Below are 22,370 nucleotides of genomic sequence, written 5' to 3'. Positions count from 1 at the left end.
GGTTTTCGTCCTGGTCACGGCACACTGGACCAGCTCTACACCCTCCATCGGGTGCTTGAGGGACCGTGTTCCTCTGGGCACCCTGTCGGGGGTGCTCCGGGAGTACGGGGTCCTTTGCTAAGGGCTATCCGGTCCCTGTACGACCGCAGCAGGAGCTTGGTTCACATTGCCGGTATTAAGTCAAACCTATTTCCAGTGCATGTTGGTCTCCGCTGCCCTTTGTCACCGGTTCTGTTCATTACCTTTATGGACAGAATTTATAGGTGCAGCCAGGGTATAGAGTGGTCCGGTTTTGGAGCCTATTTGTGGACGATGTGGTTTTATTGGCTTTGTCAAATCAGGACCTTCAGTGTGCACTGCGGCAGTTTGCAGCCGAGTGTGAAGCGTCCAGGGTGAAAATCAGCACCTCCAAATCCGAGGCCATGGTTCTCGACAGGAAAAAGGTGCCTTGCTCTCTTCAGGTCGGTGGAGTGTCCTTGCCTCAAGTGGAGGAGTTTAAGTATCTCGGGGTCTTGTTCACGAGCGAGGGATGGATGGAGCGTGAGATCGACAGATCGGTGCAGCATCTGCAGTGATGCGGTCGCTGTATCGGACTGTTGTGGTGAAGAGAGAGCTGAACAGGGGGGCAAAGCTCTCGAGTTACCGATCGATCTATGGTCCGACCCTCACCTATGGTCATGAGGTCTGGCTCATGACCGAAAGAACGAGGTCGCGAGTACAAGCGGCCGAGATGTGTTTCCTCTGCAGGGTGGCTGGGCGCTCCCTTAGAGATAGGGTGAGGAGCTCGGTCACTCGGGAAGAGCTCGGAGTCGAGCTGCTGCTCCTCCACGTGATTTGAATTTCTCCATTCAATAGCATGCTGTTGTTGGGTCACGCATAGAAACACCACTTTGCTGTTTTATCTTTGCTTATCTTTTAACTTTGCTGTTTCTGATCATCCATCCATACACTTTCTATACCCACTTACTCCAGTTAATGGTCACGGCAGTCATAGGGCAAAAGTCAGGGTATGCCCTGGACAGGACGCCACTCTGTCACATGGGTCTTTTTGATAATGAATGTTCTTAATTATTATCCATTTGTTTTTATCCAGCTTTTCCTTGCAGACATGCAGCAGCTGTTCATGAGTAAAGAAAATGTTCTTCCTGATAAGCAGGAAGGGAATCACAGTCTGAACAAAAATGGCTCTCAGACTGCAACCATTAAACATGAACAGGAGGAACTTTGGGTAAGTCAGGAGGGAAGGCGGCTTCACGGGCTGGTGGAGGTTGATATCACTAAGTTCCTTTTCACTGTTGTCTGTGTGAAGATTGAAGATGAAAAAAAAGCATCATCACTTCCACCAAGCAAAAGAGATGAGAGTACAGCAGTGGAGCTTCTCTCCAGCAACTCAGCTGAACACAGAACACTGAAAACAGAAGCTAATGGACGCGACTGTGGAGGATCACAACCAGCCAGCAGCTCAGGACGATGCAGTCATTTACATCCACATAGCGATGGTAAGAATTCTGAGACTAATGACACATGGATTTAGTTTAATTCCTAAATTTCAAAGTTTGAGATGTGGAAACTTGGTATTTGAAAGCATGAATGTCTATATACCATAATTTCCAGACTATAAGCTGCTGCTTTTTTTATACACTTTGAACATTGCAGCTTAAACAATGATGCACCTAATTTGTGAATTTTTACAGGCTTTGTTGTAATTTACTCATAAGTCTAAAATACATCCATTAATGCTGTCCATTGGCTGAACGCCGCAGTCCTCATGCGGAGTAAATTCACACACGGAGTAAATATAAAGTCTAACCTGTTCGTTTCATTGGAATTCATCACATCCTGAAGAAAAATTATCCACATAAAGCCTCCTTATTTTCTAAAACGACATCTGAAAATACTTTAATTCTTTGGGCCTTAATTAGTACTGTGCCTGTGGTCTTCCATTTCCTCACTGTGCTCCTCACAGTGGAAACTGACAGCTGAAATCTCTGAGATAACTTTTTGTATCCCTCCCCTAAACCATGATGTTTAACAGTCTTTGTTTTCAGGCCATTTGAGAGTTGTTTAGAGGCTTCCATGTTGCCTCTCATTAGAAGAGATGCAAAGAGCGGAAACATTTGCAAATGGCCGCCTTAAATACCCTTTCTCATGATGGGATTCACCTGTGTAAGGAGGTCAAGGGTCAATGAGCTTACCAAGCCAATTTTGTGTTCCAGTAATTAGTGCTAAATGTATTCAAATCAATAAAATGACAAGGATGTCCAAATTTATGCACCTGCCCAATTTTGTTTAAATAATTATTAGATACTTTTTCTAAGTACTAGAAACTTCATTTCACTTCTCAATTATCAGTGTGTTTGTCTGTAATATGATATATGTAACTGACATTGCTGATCCAAACAACCAATGATTTATAATGGAAAATCTTGGAAACCATCAGGTGTGCACCAACTTTTACATACATGGACAGCTGCAGATTATATACAAGTGCAGCCTCTAGTCTGGAAATTACCGTGTGTATACGAGGGGATGTCATAAAGTTTTGAGCCTCGCACATTTTTCCCAGTCGGATATTACAATGCATCACACCTGACCTACATCAATGCCTTAGCTACTCAATTGTTGAGTCATAACACTGTGAGGAAGAGGCATACAGTAGTGTTCAGAATAATAGTAGTGCTATGTGACTAAAAAGATTAATCCAGGTTTTGAGTATATTTCTTATTGTTACATGGGAAACAAGGTACCAGTAGATTCAGTAGATTCTCAAAAATCCAACAAGACCAGGCATTCATGATATGCACACTCTTAAGGCTATGAAATTGGGCTATTAGTAAAAAAAAAAAAGTAGAAAAGGGGGTGTTCACAATAATAGTAGCATCTGCTGTTGACACTACAAACTCAAAACTATTATGTTCAAACTGCTTTTTTAGCAATCCTGTGAATCACTATACTAATATTTAGTTGTATAACCACAGTTTTTCATGATTTCTTCACATCTGTGAGGCATTAATTTTGTTGGTTTGGAACCAAGATTTTGCTCGTTTACTAGTGTGCTTGGGGTCATTGTCTTGTTGAAACACCCATTTCAAGGGCATGTCCTCTTCAGCATAAGGCAACATCAATCAATCAATCAATTTTATTTATATAGCGCCAAATCACAACAAACAGTTGCCCCAAGGCGCTTTATATTGTAAGGCAAGGCCATACAATAATTACGTAAAAACCCCAATGGTCAAAATGACCCCCTGTGAGCAAGCACGTGGCGACAGTGGGAAGGAAAAACTCCCTTTTAACAGGAAGAAACCTCCAGCAGAACCAGGCTCAGGGAGGGGCAGTCTTCTGCTGGGACTGGTTGGGGCTGAGGGAGAGAACCAGGAAAAAGACATGCTGTGGAGGGGAGCAGAGATCAATCACTAATGATTAAATGCAGAGTGGCGCTTCACGCGTCACGACCGATTTGCTAATGGAGCGAGACAAAGGAACACCTCCGTTTTGGTCTCACAGGATGGCTTTGAGATGGCGTTCAGACAGCTGTCGGTGGTTTTTCCATCGAGTGATTATCCGAGAAATTGTGGATGTGCCTGGACATGCCAGAACATGTCCCGTGAGGCTTCATCACGGCGTTGTTGTGCGCCATGCGGCACCGCGCGAAGCCTCCGCTCCTCTTTCCATGACAAAAACTCCTGTAACAGTGGAATGTGCCGTTCATTTCCAAACTGGACGCTGTGTTTTATCCGGGACGTCGTCTGACTAGCACAGGAATTGTGAAAAGACGTGGACATCAGCACTTTTTCAGCACATTGAGACAGACGTGCGGAGGAATTCCGCGCGTCGCGGCGTGCCGCATGGCGCAAAACAACACTGTGATGAAGCCTCACGGGACATGTTCTGGCATGTCCAGGCACATCCACAATTTCTCGGATAATCACTCGATGGAAAAACCACCGACAGCTGTCTGAACGCCATCTCAAAGCCGTCCTGTGAGACCAAAACGGAGGTGTTCCTTTGTCTCGCTCCATCAGCAAATCGGTCGTGACGCGTGAAGCCTCCGCTCGGCTTTCCATGACAAAATCTCTTGTTAAAAGTGAAGTCTGCTGGAAAATGGCTGATGTCCAGCTCTTGTGATAACCAGAGAAAGTGCACACGACGGTCTCGGATCCACAGAGCCATCCATTTAGAAATGATCTGGTGGTTTGTGGCTCTCGATGGCGGCACGTGGCGCACCGAGCGTCCTTGAAGCCGTCCTTGAAGCCGTCCTTAAAGCTGTCCTTAAAGCTGTAGTAACAGTCCTTATTCTCTGTGAAACCCGTAAAACTTTCACCGAAAGCCAGATAAATTTTTCTAATGATTTCCACCTGCCAGTCTCTAACAGTTTCTGAAAAAATTCTGATCATTCCGCCATTTCCTGACAATGAAAATCCGCCGAGGGGGCTGGACCACTCCTCACTCAAAGCCTGCTCACAGGCGAATGACGCAACCGACAGGCGTGGAAAAACTCACGCATGCGCACGAGGGTTCAAGCTTGTCTGACGCAATCACACGTGATTCAAATCCATATGGTTTTTGAAAAAAATAATAAGGTCGGATACTTTTCTAATAGACCTTGTGTGTGTGTGTGTGTGTGTGTGTGTATGTATATATATATATACACTCAACAAAAATATAAAAGCAACACTTTTGGTTTTGCTCCCATTTTGTATGAGATGAACTCAAAGATCTAAAACTTTTTCCACATACACAATATCACCATTTCCCTCAAATATTGTTCACAAAACAGTCTAAATCTGTGATAGTGAGCACTTCTCCTTTGCTGAGATAATCCATCCCACCTCACAGGTGTGCCATATCAAGATGCTGATTAGACACCATGATTAGTGCACAGGTGTGCCTTAGACTGCCCACAATAAAAGGCCACTCTGAAAGGTGCAGTTTTATCACACAGCACAATGCCACAGATGTCGCAAGATTTGAGGGAGCGTGCAATTGGCATGCTGACAGCAGGAATGTCAACCAGAGCTGTTGCTCGTGTATTGAATGTTCATTTCTCTACCATAAGCCGTCTCCAAAGGCGTTTCAGAGAATTTGGCAGTACATCCATCCAGCCTCACAACCGCAGACCACGTGTAACCACACCAGCCCAGGATCTCCAGATCCAGCATGTTCACCTCCAAGATCGTCTGAGACCAGCCACTCGGACAGCTGCTGAAACAATTGGTTTGCATAACCAAAGAATTTCTGCACAAACTGTCAGAAACCGTCTCAGGGAAGCTCATCTGCATGCTCGTCGTCCTCCTCGGGGTCTCGACCTGACTCCAGTTCGTCGTCGTAACCGACTTGAGTGGGCAAATGCTCACATTCGCTGGCGTTTGGCACGTTGGAGAGGTGTTCTCTTCACGGATGAATCCCGGTTCACACTGTTCAGGGCAGATGGCAGACAGCGTGTGTGGCGTCGTGTGGGTGAGCGGTTTTCTGATGTCAGTGTTGTGGATCAAGTGGCCCATGGTGGCGGTGGGGTTATGGTATAGGCAGGCGTCTGTTATCAATCAATCAATCAATCAATCAATCAATTTTTTTATATAGCGCCAAATCACAACAAACAGTTGCCCCAAGGCGCTTTATATTGTAAGGCAAGGCCATACAATAATTATGTAAAACCCCAACGGTCAAAACGACCCCCTGTGAGCAAGCACTTGGCTACAGTGGGAAGGAAAAACTCCCTTTTAACAGGAAGAAACCTCCAGCAGAACCAGGCTCAGGGAGGGGCAGTCTTCTGCTGGGACTGGTTGGGGCTGAGGGAGAGAACCAGGAAAAAGACATGCTGTGGAGGGGAGCAGAGATCAATCACTAATGATTACATGCAGAGTGGTGCATACAGAGCAAAAAGAGAAAGAAACAGTGCATCATGGGAACCCCCCAGCAGTCTACGTCTATAGCAGCATAACTAAGGGATGGTTCAGGGTCACCTGATCCAGCCCTAACTATAAGCTTTAGCAAAAAGGAAAGTTTTAAGCCTAATCTTAAAAGTAGAGAGGGTGTCTGTCTCCCTGATCTGAATTGGGAGCTGGTTCCACAGGAGAGGAGCCTGAAAGCTGAAGGCTCTGCCTCCCATTCTACTCTTACAAACCCTAGGAACTACAAGTAAGCCTGCAGTCTGAGAGCGAAGCGCTCTATTGGGGTGATATGGTACTACGAGGTCCCTAAGATAAGATGGGACCTGATTATTCAAAACCTTATAAGTAAGAAGAAGAATTTTAAATTCTATTCTAGAATTAACAGGAAGCCAATGAAGAGAGGCCAATATGGGTGAGATATGCTCTCTCCTTCTAGTCCCCGTCAGTACTCTAGCTGCAGCATTTTGAATTAACTGAAGGCTTTTTAGGGAACTTTTAGGACAACCTGATAATAATGAATTACAATAGTCCAGCCTAGAGGAAATAAATGCATGAATTAGTTTTTCAGCATCACTCTGAGACAAGACCTTTCTGATTTTAGAGATATTGCGTAAATGCAAAAAAGCAGTCCTACATATTTGTTTAATATGCGCTTTGAATGACATATCCTGATCAAAAATGACTCCAAGATTTCTCACAGTATTACTAGAGGTCAGGGTAATGCCATCCAGAGTAAGGATCTGGTTAGACACCATGTTTCTAAGATTTGTGGGGCCAAGTACAATAACTTCAGTTTTATCTGAGTTTAAGAAATCCTGTGTCCTCCTTCTTCTGTGGCATTTAATGGCAGCCACATCCTTATTGTTGCATTGCTGTCACTGCGTCAGTCCGTTATGGCAGTACTAAATCCTCTCGATGAGTCGAGTGCTTTTCATGTATAAAAAAAAAACACTTCCCCCTCCCACTTGACCCTGTGTCTAAAATACTTCCTGCAGAAACTTCTTTGAGGCCTATTCATCTAAATTCGCTCTTGCCTCTCTGTGGAATACAGTAAAACTCACCTAAACATATAAACCAGATATTTGCACTCACTAGACACAAACCAAAAGTCCCAGTGCTTTTGTATAGTTTTCCATGTAATCAATACTAGGCATGCACCAACCCCGATACCAGTATCGGTATCGGCCCGATCCCGTATGTATTTACTTGTTCTTGTAATCATAAATTGCTCCGATACTAGACACCTGATACCCCTTTACAGCAGCATGATGTCAATCTCTCAACGTAGCTTGTGGGCAGGCGGAGGTTGCGCCTTGACCGAACTGCCCACTTCGCCCACAAAGTGTTTGATGCTGCGAGCTTTTCATCTGTTTTCTGCAGCGCAGCTCAGAGTTGAGAACAGTTGTTGTCTCTGAAAGCATAGTGATGGCAGCACACCTGCACTGAGCTTTACAAAGACATTTTATGTTTTTTTTTTTTCTTTAAAACTCTGTGCCGCTCCGTGTGAGTCCTCGCTTAAAAACAGTTGATCCACATGCATTAACAAATGCTAATGCTTGTTTTTTCCACCCAAATGCACCTAAACTCTCTTTCTGAGGATGACATGATGTAAAAAAGAATGCTGAAAAATGTAAAAAAAAAAAAAAAAAATCCCTACCGGTCAGTCTGGTGGTGCTTTTTCCATAAATGTTGTTATTGTCCATTTGGCTGCTCCCGTTTTGTTCGGGGTCGCCACAGCCGATACAGCCAGATCCGCATTGGTATTTGGCACCTTTATGCTGTCTGCTTTGTGTTTTCCTTCGCTCAGTCTCTTGCCACCTGTTCACGTATCTGTCTTTTCATCACTCCACCTTGTGTTGTCCTCCCTATCTTGCACCATGTATCATCTTGGATTCGCCTAGTCACACCCCTTTCTAGAAACGTCTCCCCACACATGCAGCTTCTTTTCCAATCACTTCCTGTTCTATTTAAGTCCATTGTGTTCACCTCCTCACTGCTCGTTTGTTGCACTTCACCGTCTTCGTCCCAGCTCTGTTCTCTGTCAGCCTGTGTTTGACCCTGCCTCGTTTTTGGACTTAGCCTTTGTCAGGCCCGGCGCCAGAAAAAAAATATTAAGGGGGCGATGAGTTTATCACAGGGGGCAGGGTCGCGCCCCCCAAAAAAAGTGCGCACCGAAGGGGACGTGCCTCTGAGCGTGCGTAATGAATTGGGTGCGCTCCTGGAAAGCTCGTGTATTTAGGCTAGACCATTGTAAGAGACTAAGAGTAAAAAGTGATGACAGTATTTTTTTTAATTATTATTTGAACGTATAGACCCTAAGTCAAGTGATTTCCTGCATACCACAAAACCAAACCAACAACTGATCTGAGAAACGACACGAGACAGTAGATTAACCCCACATACAGCCCTCCATCACAAGCGCAAACACAATGCAGTTGGGCATCACAGTCACACAACGGGTCAAAGATAAACCTTTCATGTAGATGAACCTAGTAGTTTGACCACGCTCCAGCCTGTTGTTTTTCTGTACTTCTGCCACGCTGACTGCCTAACTGTGTACTGTATCCCTAGCTGCTATTTTTGGATAAAGCCCTTTAAGTCTTACACCTGTGTCCGTGAGGCCTGCATTGGTGCCCAGCCACACAGTGTCTGCAGTCCTGACAGCCAGTAACATTTTAGAGGTATAAAACCCTATAGTTTCAGGGGGCTTTGCCCCCTTGACACCTGCTGCGGACCCCTGCACCCCCGGCCGTGAGCCGTGATCACGTAATTTACCCAGCACTAAAATGGTTCTAGCTAGAACCCTGTTTTCATTTGTCACAGCTTTTATGGCCAATCTATTATTATTAATCCAGTATTATTGCAACCCCTTTTACTGTCACATCCCCAATCGCCAAAAGAATGTTGCAAATGAGGTCTTGCCGACTACTGGATAATCCTGTCCCAGTACTATTGATAGCTGACAGAGTAAATTCAGTGTGCACTGTATTTTGTTAAATGTAATTAAATAATGTGTGTGTGTGTGTGTGTGTGTGTTGGGGTGGGGTGTCGGGGGGGCTCGCTGGGTCATGGTAGGTGTGCCGTATATTTTCCTGATTTTTTTTTTTTTTTTGCCAAACACATTGATACGTATATATTTATTGGTTTAGTTTAAAGAACTTAAGTTTTTGAAGAGCCCTGCGACAGACTGGTGTCCTGTTCCTGGTGTGCCTCACTTTGCACCCTATGACTGCTGGGATAAGCCCCCCCCAACCCTTAACTGGAGCAAACGTTTGATAATGAGTAAGTGCATGAGTGTGTTTTTGAAGAACTTGGACGAGTTTTGAGTTGAATTCCTGTGAGTAAACATTGTGCATTGTAAACATTGAGCAGCTGTTCATTTTGAACTGATACTGGTTGTCTGCACTAATGTACATATATCCACCATGAGTCATGAGAAAGGAATTTTTTGTGAAATACTGCTAATAAAGAAAAGAAAGATGGACCTGTCTTCCTTCATAATTGCTTAAGATTGGAGAACTCATTCAATCATTTACTAAGTCCTCGTATCTACCTCCGTTAGCGAAAATATTGCCTGAAAACTCTAGAATGAGTAGCTTCAAAACAGTGAAAATCTTAAAAATTAACAGTCAGGATTACCCTCAAAATCACTGTCCCCAGACCCCCTGCCATTTTCATGCTGTTCTCATACCTGGAACATGTGAAGCGGTCAAAGTATTAGACAGGAGCTGCTGCCTACTTCTGTCCAATCGTATCCTTAAAAACTGTCCTTCAGATTGATTTGATTGGACACATCACCAAAGTTGTGAGAATATAATGTCTAGCTGCAGTTCAGGAATGTGTGAAATGAAAAGCACTTTGATGTACATTTCCATGCTATCAGTTCCATCAGTACAGTAACTCTTCAGTGTACTCAGGAAACCTTCACCACTCTGCAGCTTTACCTTTATTTTAATGACCATTGTTCTAAATATCAATTAATTTAACTGATTCTTTGCAGATGTGCAGCAAGTGTCTGTGATTAAAGACGAAATTCTCCCTGAACAGCAGGAGTGGAATCTGACTGTTGACCAGGAGGACATTAAAGAGGAAGAAAAGAATCTCTGGATCAGTCAGCAAGGACAGCAGCTTCACCACTGGAAGGAGGCTGATGTCTCTAAGTCCTCTTTCACTGTTGTTCCTGTGAAGAGTGAAAAACAAACAACGCAGCCATCACAGATTCATCAAAGCGAGAGTGATGAGAGCACAGAGGCTGAGCCTGTAGGCAGCAGCTCAACTTTAGACAGAACACTGACAGCACAACTTCATAGAGAATATGATGGAGGCCCACAACCAGTCAGCAACTTGGGCCCAAATAGTCCTTTACAACCAGATACGAGTGGTAGTTCAGACACTTCTGAAACTGAGACTGATGACAGTTGTGAATGGCAACAGACCAGAGAACTTCATTCACGTTTTTACTGTCAGTCAAATAACATTGTCTCAAAACAACACAGAGAAATGCAAGCAATGGAAAAACCATTTAGCTGTCTTGATTGTGGTACAAGTTTCAGAAATAAGGGTGATCTGATCAGGCACATTAGAATTCATACAGGCGAGAAAAAGTTTGTTTGTTCTCAGTGTGGTAAAAGATTTGGGCGGAAGGGTAATCTGATCACACACATGAGAACGCACACCGGAGAGAAACCATTTGGATGTTCTGAGTGTGGTAAAAGGTTTGGGCTGAAGTGCCATCTGATTAAGCACACAAGAATTCATACAGGAGAGAAACCATTTGGTTGCTCTGAGTGTGGTAAAAGCTTTGGCCAAAAGGGCAATCTGATTTCACACATGAGAACTCATACAGGTGAGAAACCATATTGCTGTTCTGAGTGTGGTAAAAGACTTAGACTAAAGTGTCATCTGAACAGACACATGAGGATTCATATAGAAAAGAAAACATTTTGCTGTTCTGATTGTGGTAAAAGATTTGGACACATGAGCAGTCTTATGACACACATGAAAATTCATACAGGAGCGAAGCCATTTGGTTGTTCTGATTGCAGTAAAAGATTTGGACAGAAGAGCAAACTGATCACACACATGAGAATTCATACAGGGGTGAAACCATTTGGTTGTTCTGAGTGTGGTGAAAGATTTGGAGAGAAGGGCAATCTGACCAGACATATGAGAATTCACACAGGACAGAAACCATTTGGCTGTTCTGAGTGTGGTAAAAGATTTGGACTGGAGAGCAATCTGATGAGACATGTAAGAATTCATACAGCCCTTGGCTGCAATGCCAGCAATGTTTAGGGTGCAACTACAGATCTTGGATCTGGGGCTCATTCTGTTAAAATATCCAAGAGAAATAAAAAAAAATAAATAGACACAGCTCTAGTTTCATCAAAAACAAAAGTAGACATCTTCTACAACAGAGTTCCCAGCAGGACGATATATTGAAGGTGCCATAAATAAAACCTGATATTATTTGGGATGAGCTAGAAAAAAACAAAAATAAAAAACACCAACATTATAGATGTAACAGTCCCCTGTGACTATGGTCTCAATAAAACAGAGAAAAAAAAATTGCAAGCTACCAAAACCTCAAAAATGAACCACAAAAACAATATACCAGTGCTGCCTGGACTGGCAAGGCTTTTCAAGAAAAACTTAATTCTTCAAGGCAGTCCCTGGTTGCCCAGCTGCCCATGAAGTACAGCTATCAGCAGTTAAACATCTTGAAGAGAACCCTCGCATATGAAAGCCAGGAAGGATGGTGCCATTGCAGACCCCACTGCACTCTGTTACAAAGAAACCTAAAACATATGGAATGAAAGCTTTTGGATCTACATACAGTTGTGTTCAAAATAACCGCAGTGTATTTAAAGAAATTGAGTCAAACTCAAAATCCTTATATTCCTTATAATTATTGGGTTTGCCTCAGAAACAGCATTTTTGATGTGACCCCACAAATTTTCTATTGGATTAAGAACCCAGTATTGGGCTGGCCACTCCATAACATTAATCATGATGTTTGCTCCACCATGCTTCACTGTCTTTGCAGTGTACTGTGCATTGAATTCAGTTTTTGGGGGTCATCTGACAAACTCTCTACCCCCTTGACCCAAAAAGATCAATCTTGCTTTCATCTGTCCATGAAATGTGCCATTTTTTAGGCCAGTCAATAGGTTAGGGTCAGGGTCAAATTGTCACCCCTTCAGCATGCCATTTTTTCACCAGTGGCACTTTTCGGGGCCTTCTTGCTTCTTGGTCATCGCTTGGCTTCACATAGTTTCTTCTAATTGTTACAGCACTCACAGGTAACTTTAGAACTTCTTTGATCACCCCTGAAGCTGATCATTGTCTGAGTCATTGTCTTTCTGTTTCATCTTCCATCTATTTTAATAATGACTTCTTCCATGTCTTTGTGGTTTTGTTGCCATTTTAAATAGTTTGAGATAATTTTATCCGAGCAGCCTATCATTTTCTGCACTTTTTCCCCTCTCCACTCAACTTTTTAATCAAAAGTACATGCAGATGGTGCTATTTCATTTATTTATTTTTTTGAGCAGCCTAATATTACTTTTTCTTCACTTTCTGTAAAGTAATAAATTTGATACATTTATCTATGTGCAGTGTTTCCAATGCATTTGTGTGTATGGAAATAAAAGCTTTTATTTTAAGATTTTGATCTTTCCTCACATTTTTAAACACTATTTTGAACGCAACTGTATGTAACTATACACAAACACCTGTCTGTTCTGTATTGTCTTTGTGCATATGGTGTTACAGTTGATTCTCCATGTTCCATGATAACTTCTACGAGAAAAACTGTTGTAAATGTAATAAATGTTTCATACAAAATGGTAATCTTTGTTTTTCATGTTACGAATACACAGATCACAGTGTGCCTGTCTGTTTCTGATTCTTGGTAAAAGTCAAAACAAAAGTTACAATTGATAAATCATTCTTGTATCATACTAATAATGATTGCTTGCTCTGTCTGTAGCTGCCTTTTGAGTTTTGTACCATCCCCCAGGACACGGTTAAAACTTTCCCTCAGTCATCAGTGATGTGCAGCCTCACCTGTCATCATGGAAAGAAAAAAAATGGTTGTATTTGTCCAGTGATTTGCACTATAAAGTTTTCCTTGTAACTTCACCAGTTTTAGATTATTTTTTTATTCAAAATCGCTGCATTTTCACATTTGCTGTTCAAATACTGAGAAGAGAGGCAGCAGCCAGCTGTGCCTCACCTTGGATTGTGCAATCACTGGGCTGACTGTTGGCATGGTGTGCAGTCATCCCAGTAAAATGGTCAAACACGTTGGCTGTATGAACTTAAATTCCATAGTTTAGCTGATGTACATAATGTACAGTGTTTTTGTCAGCTGTATGTATGTGTCACGTGTTTCGTGTGCTGAGTGATCATAAAACGGGTGCAAAAAAGGCATCAGGTGCCTCATGTTAGGGGGCACTAGTTATTCCAGGGATTTACAGGAATTCTTCTTGCAGCAACTCCTCAGCTGCAGAAGTGGCAGTAAGCTACAAGTCCTCTTGCCTGGACTTTCAGAATGGAGGATTACATATCCAAACTGAAACAATTTTCTAAACTGGACTTTCAGTCAACTCACCGTTGTCTCGGCCTACGGGCCGAGCAGCAGTGCAGAGTACCCGACCTTCCTGGAGTCCCTGGGAGGGGTACTAGATAGCGCTCCGACTGGGGACTCCATTGTTCTCCTGGGAGATTTCAACGCCCACGTGGGCGGCGACAGTGAGACCTGGAGGGGGGAAAAGACTCCAAACAGTTGGAACAGGACTGATGAAGGATGACTTTCTTCCCTGGCAGTGATCACTGAGACAGAGAGACTTTTAAAACTTGTAATGTGGAGTTGCGCCAGGAAGGGCATCCGGTGTAGAACTTTCAACATGCCAATTCAACATGCAGATCCACCTCTGATTTGCGGTGGTGACCCCGAGTGAAAACAAGGGAACAGCTGAAGGGACTTACTTTTTTGAAACAGCTAACTTTCAGTTAGCAACACACCATGAAATTATTCATGATTGTAAGTCTATCCATGCACATCTGGTAACACTTATTGGTTGCTGATGTATTTTATTGCTAATTATTGCTCTCGCTCTGCGAGTCAGCAGGTGCATTTCTGGGAAATGACTTAATCAGCATTTCTCACCATTTCTCTTTTAGGCAAAAGCAGAAACATCGCGATGGTTGACAGACAGAGTGAAACCAATGCCGCTAAGTCCAATAAAGAAGCTTCTGAGCTTTCATTCAAAAGTGATGGCTTGGATTTACAGAGGATGTAGAGAGGATGTGGGCTCTGCACACCAGTGGAGTGCAGAGCCCAGTTTTTTGCAGGCCCAATTTTGTTCTTAAAAGGCTTTATTTTACTCTTTGTGTTGCGTTGGAAAGCTGGAACTTCTAGTGCTACATTAGCTCTTACACTCCAGTTATGTACATGCTCTATTCACTTCTCGGTTTTTTTTCTAGGGATGTAAAGTGCCACCTGCAGGCCTGGCATATGTACTACAAATGAAACTTGGAGGCAAGGAATTTGCCTCGATACATAAATGTCATTTTCAAGACAAAACCTAACATTGCTTATTGGAGAAATGAGTTAAAACTTTATTATAAGTCCTTATCATTGACTGAATAAAATAATAATTCAAAACCAGTTTCTTTTATAGACAAATTTGATCTGTAGATATTTGGTTGCCCTATATTGAAGTTTCTTTTATTTCATGTAAATAATATACAATAAGCCCCTGATGTTCTTTTTTTACTTTTTAATTTTATGTGTGCAAAGATTTTATACAATACCTGTTTGTATTTGATGCATTAAAAAACCCTGAAAAACCAATGGGCTTACGTGGACCATAAATGCCGTACCTACCTGTTTTTGGTTTGCTTTTTAATTAGAATTTTATTAAATTAGAATAAAAATAGTTCAATTTCTTACCTTCCTGGCAGAAATGGTGCAGCTTGGGGATCATAAAACCAGCCCATAACACTGACATGGAATTGCACTTGTGACTTGATCATCGCTAAACACATCACAGTGCATCATGCAATGTAAATGAATCCATGGATAAATCCTTGTGATGTCATTATCCCAAGATCCCAATGACATGAAAATTCCATTTTGGCACAAAATAATGCTCACTGCACACTCTGCAGTTGACTGTGGGATTAAAGCGAGTGAATGCAGACATGCATTTAAGTAAAATCCGTCTGAAAACATGACAGTACAATTACACCATGTCAGTGTAATTAGAATGAATGTATAAATGTTGCAAAACATAATTCTGCTCTAACAATAATATTGAAAGATCTCTGAGGGCCCTTCCCACCCCTGCACAGTTGTACAATGGTTTAGTCCAGGCGCACAGGCGGCACGCTGACACACACACACACACACACACACACACACACACACACACACACACACACACACACACACACACACACACACACACACACACACACACACATCCCAAACGGGACCTCACAGAAAGAGGAGGTGTGTAGTAGTGCTGAAACAACTAATCGATTATTAAAATAGTTGTCAACTAATTTAGTCATCAATTAGTTGTTAAATAACTTTGTTTTACCGCAAATGTTTTGTTTCTTCCATATAAATCAACTGTTTCTGCAGCGTGGCTTTGCTTTGAAACTTGAACTAATTGAAGCAGTAATTCGCAGATCAAAGCAGTGCTTCGATTGAAGCACTGCTTTGATCTGGTGCTTTGTTGACAGTGTTTTGTTTCGCTTAATCTTAATTTTTCCCCAATAAAACCCTAAAGAGCATATGTCTGTGAGTAATATTTACTTTTTTATGTTAATCTGACCTGTTATGGTCTTCTGAAACAGCTGATAGATGTATTTTATAACTTAAAAACAGGACCAATGCTAATGCGTTAGCATGTCTATGGCATTTTCAATGTTAAAGTTAGCATTAAGCTGTTGCAGCTGCCAGCACATTTGTTTTCTGTATAATAATTCATGGCTCAGCGTTTGTTGTCATAAAAGAGTCAAATGTATTACAAATTGTAATATTTTATTCATTTATTTATATATCAATAATAATAATAATAGCAACAACAACAGTTATAGTAATAATAACTAATAATGCCACAATACAGTTTTAGAGAAACGGACAAAAATAATCTGATAAAACAAAACAGAAAAGATTAAACCAACTAACAATGAACATAAATAAATATAGAAATAACTGTTTCCTGTGAACACCTAGTGATTCTTAAACCTCCACTTCATCCCTGTTTTATTTAAGTTTAATGACAATTTGTTTTGGACAAACCACATCTAAGCTGTGTTTTTACACAAGAAAAAAAATACAGTAAACTGCACATTTGTGTCGTTTTTCATAAAAATATCTTATTAAATATAACATATTACACTTTTGTGAACTCTTGCTGTAATATGTTGTCAGTGGTTGAGATAGTTGCTGTAGGCATCTAAAAATGCTCATAATCGGGTTTAAACCTGATAGAGTTATTTTCATTAGTTACTTCCTCCAAACCATCAACATGTCCAGGTTAGGTACTTCCTGTCTTCGGAGTGAGATTGCATCAGAATTTTGGCTCTCTGTTGGGACTGTTTACACAGAGACTGCTACCTGCTGCTTTGGACTTTGAACTAACAGTCTTTTTCAAGACTTTTTTACTTTTTTTACTTTTTTACTGTGCTCCAACGCCTAAGGAAGACCTCTAACGGTCGAAACATCGCGACGGAGCACTTTTATCAGCTAACTTTCATCAGCGTTGGCAAGCTAACTAGCTTGCTAATGCTTTCGTTTTTATTTTATTTTATTTTTTTTTAGCACTGTTGTCGTGCGTTACCTGTGCTGCTCCACAGCGTGTTTAGTCGATTTTTATTTTATTTTAGCACCGTTGTCGTGCGTTCGCTGTTGTTGTGCGTCACCTGTTTGGTGCCTTAATTAAGGCACTCCTTCTGCTGAATCACCTCTAAATTATTTACACATTATTCACTTTGTGTGTTTTTAGGAATCCGCTAGGTTGCGTAGCTACTAGCTCTTAGCCGATTTAGCATGGCGGCTTCTCCTGTCTCTCCCGTACTTTTCTGCTCTGGGTGTGAAATGTTTAGTTATTCCTCGGCCTCCTTTAGCAGTAACGGTACTTGTAATAAGTGCAGCTTATTCGTAGCTTTGGAGGCCAGGCTGGGCGAATTGGAGACTCGGCTCCGCACCGTGGAAAATTCTACAGCTAGCCAGGCCCCTGTAGTCGGTGCGGACCAAGGTAGCTTAGCCGCCGTTAGTTCCCCCCTGGCAGATCCCGGGCAGTCGGGAAAGCAGGCTGACTGGGTGACTGTGAGGAGGAAGCGTAGCCCTAAACAGAAGCCCCGTGTACACCGTCAACCCGTTCACATTTCTAACCGTTTTTCCCCACTCGACGACACACCCGCCGAGGATCAAACTCTGGTTATTGGCGACTCTGTTTTGAGAAATGTGAAGTTAGTGACACCAGCAACCATAGTCAATTGTCTTCCGGGGGCCAGAGCAGGCGACATCGAAGGAAATTTGAAACTGCTGGCTAAGGCTAAGCGTAAATTTGGTAAGATTGTAATTCACGTCGGCAGTAATGACACTCGGTTACGCCAATCGGAGGTCACTAAAATTAACATTAAATCGGTGTGTAACTTTGCAAAAACAATGTCGGACTCTGTTGTTTTCTCTGGGCCCCTCCCCAATCAGACCGGGAGTGACATGTTTAGCCGCATGTTCTCCTTGAATTGCTGGCTGTCTGAGTGGTGTCCAAAAAATGAGGTGGGCTTCAATGATAATTGGCAAAGCTTCTGGGGAAAACCTGGTCTTGTTAGGAGAGACGGCATCCATCCCACTTTGGATGGAGCAGCTCTCATTTCTAGAAATCTGGCCAATTTTCTTGGATCCTCCAAACTGTGACTGTCCAGCGTTGGGACCAGGAGGCAGAGCTGTGGTCTTATACACCTCTCTGCAGCTTCTCTCCCCCTGCCGTCCCCTCGTTGCCCCGTCCCCGTGGAGACGGTGCCTGCTCCCAGGCCACCAATAATCAGCAAAAATCTATTTAAGCATAAAAATTCAAAAAGAAAAAATAATATAGCACCTTCAACTGCACCACAGACTAAAACAGTTAAATGTGGTCTATTAAACATTAGGTCTCTCTCTTCTAAGTCCCTGTTGGTAAATGATACAATAATTGATCAACGTATTGATTTATTCTGCCTAACAGAAACCTGGTTACAGCAGGATGAATATGTTAGTTTAAATGAGTCAACACCCCCGAGTCACACTAACTGTCAGAATGCTCGTAGCACGGGCCGGGGCGGTGGATTAGCAGCAATCTTCCATTCCAGCTTATTAATTAATCAAAAACCCAGACAAAGCTTTAATTCATTTGAAAGCTTGACTCTTAGTCTTGTCCATCCAAATTGGAAGTCTCAAAAACCAGTTTTATTTGTTATTATCTATCGTCCACCTGGTCGTTACTGTGAGTTTCTCTGTGAATTTTCAGACCTTTTGTCTGACTTAGTGCTTAGCTCAGATAAGATAATTATAGTGGGCGATTTTAACATCCACACAGATGCTGAGAATGACAGCCTCAACACTGCATTTAATCTATTATTAGACTCTATCGGCTTTGCTCAAAAAGTAAATGAGTCCACCCACCACTTTAATCATATCTTAGATCTTGTTCTGACTTATGGTATGGAAATTGAAGACTTAACAGTATTCCCTGAAAACTCCCTTCTGTCTGATCATTTTTTAATAACATTTACATTTACTCTGATGGACTACCCAGCAGTGGGGAATAAGTTTCATTACACTAGAAGTCTTTCAGAAAGCGCTGTAACTAGGTTTAAGGATATGATTCCTTCTTTATGTTCTCTAATGTCATATACCAACACAGAGCAGAGTAGCTACCTAAACTCTGTGAGTGAGATAGAGTATCTCGTCAATAGTTTTACATCCTCATTGAAGACAACCTTGGATGCTGTAGCTCCTCTGAAAAAGAGAGCTTTAAATCAGAAGTGTCTGACTCCGTGGTATAACTCACAAACTCGTAGCTTAAAGCAGATAACCCGTAAGTTGGAGAGGAAATGGTGTCTCACTAATTTAGAAGATCTTCACTTAGCCTGGAAAAAGAGTTTGTTGCTCTATAAAAAAGCCCTCCGTAAAGCTAGGACATCTTTCTACTCATCACTAATTGAAGAAAATAAGAACAACCCCAGGTTTCTTTTCAGCACTGTAGCCAGGCTGACAAAGAGTCAGAGCTCTATTGAGCTGAGTATTCCATTAACTTTAACTAGTAATGACTTCATGACTTTCTTTGCTAACAAAATTTTGACTATTAGAGAAAAAATTACTCATAACCATCCCAAAGATGTATCGTTATCTTTGGCTGCTTTCAGTGATGCCGGTATTTGGTTAGACTCTTTCTCTCCGATTGTTCTGTCTGAGTTATTTTCATTAGTTACTTCATCCAAACCATCAACATGTTTATTAGACCCCATTCCTGCCAGGCTGCTCAAGGAAGTCCTACCATTATTTAATGCTTCAATCTTAAATATGATCAATCTATCTTTGTTAGTTGGCTATGTACCACAGGCTTTTAAGGTGGCAGTAATTAAACCATTACTTAAAAAGCCATCACTTGACCCAGCTATCTTAGCTAATTATAGGCCAATCTCCAACCTTCCTTTTCTCTCAAAAATTCTTGAAAGGGTAGTTGTAAAACAGCTAACTGATCACCTGCAGAGGAATGGTCTATTTGAAGAGTTTCAGTCAGGTTTTAGAATTCATCATAGTACAGAAACAGCATTAGTGAAGGTTACAAATGATCTTCTTATGGCTTCGGACAGTGGACTTATCCCTGTGCTTGTTTTGTTGGACCTCAGTGCTGCTTTTGATACTGTTGACCATAAAATTTTATTACAGAGATTAGAGCATGTCATAGGTATTAAAGGCATTGCGCTGCGGTGGTTTGAATCATATTTGTCTAATAGATTACAGTTTGTTCATGTAAATGGGGAATCTTCTTCAAAGACTAAGGTTAATTTTATTCACTCAAGGTTCTGTGCTAGGACCAATTTTATTTACTTTATACATGTTTCCCTTCGGCAGTATTATTAGACAGCATTGCTTAAATTTTCATTGTTATGCAGATGATACCCAGCTTTATCTATCCATGAAGCCAGAGGACACACACCAATTACCTAAACTGCAGGATTGTCTTACAGACATAAAGACATGGATGACCTCTAATTTCCTGCTTTTAAACTCAGATAAAACTGAAGTTATTGTACTTGGCCCCACAAATCTTAGAAACATGGTGTCTAACCAGATCCTTACTCTGGATGGCATTACCCTGACCTCTAGTAATACTGTGAGAAATCTTGGAGTCATTTTTGATCAGGATATGTCATTCAATGCGCATATTAAACAAATATGTAGGACTGCTTTTTTGCATTTGCGCAATATCTCTAAAATTAGAAAGGTCTTGTCTCAGAGTGATGCTGAAAAACTAATTCATGCATTTATTTCCTCTAGGCTGGACTATTGTAATTCATTATTATCAGGTTGTCCTAAAAGTTCCCTGAAAAGCCTTCAGTTAATTCAAAATGCTGCAGCTAGAGTACTGACGGGGACTAGAAGGAGAGAGCATATCTCACCCATATTGGCCTCTCTTCATTGGCTTCCTGTTAATTCTAGAATAGAATTTAAAATTCTTCTTCTTACTTATAAGGTTTGAATAATCAGGTCCCATCTTATCTTAGGGACCTCATAGTACCATATGACCCCAATAGAGCGCTTCGCTCTCAGACTGCAGGCTTACTTGTAGTTCCTAGGGTTTGTAAGAGTAGAATGGGAGGCAGAGCCTTCAGCTTTCAGGCTCCTCTCCTGTGGAACCAGCTCCCAATTCAGATCAGGGAGACAGACACCCTCTCTACTTTTAAGATTAGGCTTAAAACTTTCCTTTTTGCTAAAGCTTATAGTTAGGGCTGGATCAGGTGACCCTGAACCATCCCTTAGTTATGCTGCTATAGACTTAGACTGCTGGGGGGTTCCCATGATGCACTGAGTGTTTCTTTCTCTTTTTGCTCTGTATGCACCACTCTGCATTTAATCATTAGTGATTGATCTCTGCTCCCCTCCACAGCATGTCTTTTTCCTGGTTCTCTCCCTCAGCCCCAACCAGTCCCAGCAGAAGACTGACCCTCCCTGAGCCTGGTTCTGCTGGAGGTTTCTTCCTGTTAAAAGGGAGTTTTTCCTTCCCACTGTTGCCAAGTGCTTGCTCACAGGGGGTCGTTTTGACAGTTGGGGTTTTTCTGTAATTATTGTACGGCTTTGCCTTACAATATAAAGCGCCTTGGGGCAACTGTTTGTTGTGATTTGGCGCTATATAAATGAAATTGATTTGATTTGACTTGATTTGATAGAAATCTCTTTGTGGTGTGTCGGTGAGTTATGTGCAAAATAAAACAAAACACTACTCCAGGTATGTTTTTGACGAGAATATAACATCATAACTTTGTTTCAAGGTCAAACGTTGATGTTGCGTGATAAAGGCCTTTAATAATAACTCACTTAAAGAAATAATGGCCAAACTCACATGTAAGTAAAAAAAAAAATACCCAAAACCATTAATCGAAAAAATAATTGACCGATGAACTGATTAGTAAAATAATCGTTAGTTGCAGCCCTAGTGTTTAGGCTGAAATAAAATATGTCTTTCCTAAAAAATCAAAGTCTACATTTCAAAAAAGAAGAGAAAAAGGACAGGGAAAGAAAACTAAATGAAGGAAAGCAGCTACTAACCAAATTCTTTGAAAAGAGAGGTGAGCTTGAAAGCTAGTTATAGTGAGTTGGGGGGTCTGGGGGACCAAATTGCACCATTTTCTAGAAAAATGGTGCAATTTGATGCATTCCTGTGCATTTTAACAGATGGGAATGGTGCAATTTGGTGTATTCCTGTGCATTTTAACAGACTGGATTGCACCAAACTGCACCATTTTTCTAGAAAATGGTGCAATTTGGTCCCCCAGACCCCCCAACTCAATATTGCTCCCCCAACTTTAAAAAGGGTTCTGACTCCCAGGTGTGATCTAAGGTATACATGATTTAGACCTGGTTTAACTACACATTAGAAATTTGGGGTTTGCGTTAATAAAAAAGAACATAACAGTGTGTGTGTGTGGGGGGGTGTCTTCAATATGGCTAGTACCTAGAGCCAGAATTTGGTGCTATGTCCCTGGGCTGGTCTTAGTGCAATTAGTCTTTATCTACTCTATTTGTTATAAATTAGCTCATGAAACGGTAGTTGTACAAATTAAGTTGCAGTTTTCAGTTTCAAGTTGCAGCTTTCATTTCTATTCAGCTTTGATCACCTAAATTTCAGTCATATCATTTATGTATATTGGTAATAAAATGGCTTATATTATGCATTTCCCCCACAGATA

The 22,370-nt window shown here is 41.6% G+C and overlaps 1 protein-coding gene across 2 annotated transcripts in view; it reads left to right on the top strand.

Moving 5' to 3' along the window:
- The window catches only part of LOC117527215 (zinc finger protein 271-like), a 47,371-nt gene extending 35,991 nt beyond the window's left edge, over nucleotides 1-11,380 (top strand). For both annotated transcript variants that reach the window (XM_034189433.1, XM_034189432.1), the window contains 3 exons: nucleotides 1,094-1,228; nucleotides 1,310-1,499; nucleotides 9,895-11,380. In XM_034189433.1, coding sequence (XP_034045324.1) covers nucleotides 1,109-1,228; nucleotides 1,310-1,499; nucleotides 9,895-11,189 — 1,605 coding nt within the window. In that variant the 5' untranslated portion in view covers nucleotides 1,094-1,108 and the 3' untranslated portion in view covers nucleotides 11,190-11,380. The remainder of the gene's footprint in view (nucleotides 1-1,093; nucleotides 1,229-1,309; nucleotides 1,500-9,894) is intronic.
- The last annotated feature ends 10,990 nt before the right edge of the window (nucleotides 11,381-22,370 follow it).

Source organism: Thalassophryne amazonica, chromosome 16 (assembly GCF_902500255.1).
Source record: "Thalassophryne amazonica chromosome 16, fThaAma1.1, whole genome shotgun sequence".
Taxonomy (NCBI): Eukaryota; Metazoa; Chordata; class Actinopteri; order Batrachoidiformes; family Batrachoididae; genus Thalassophryne; species Thalassophryne amazonica.
Note: the sequence above shows the minus strand (reverse complement) of the source record. Positions and strands in the feature narration are given on the sequence as shown.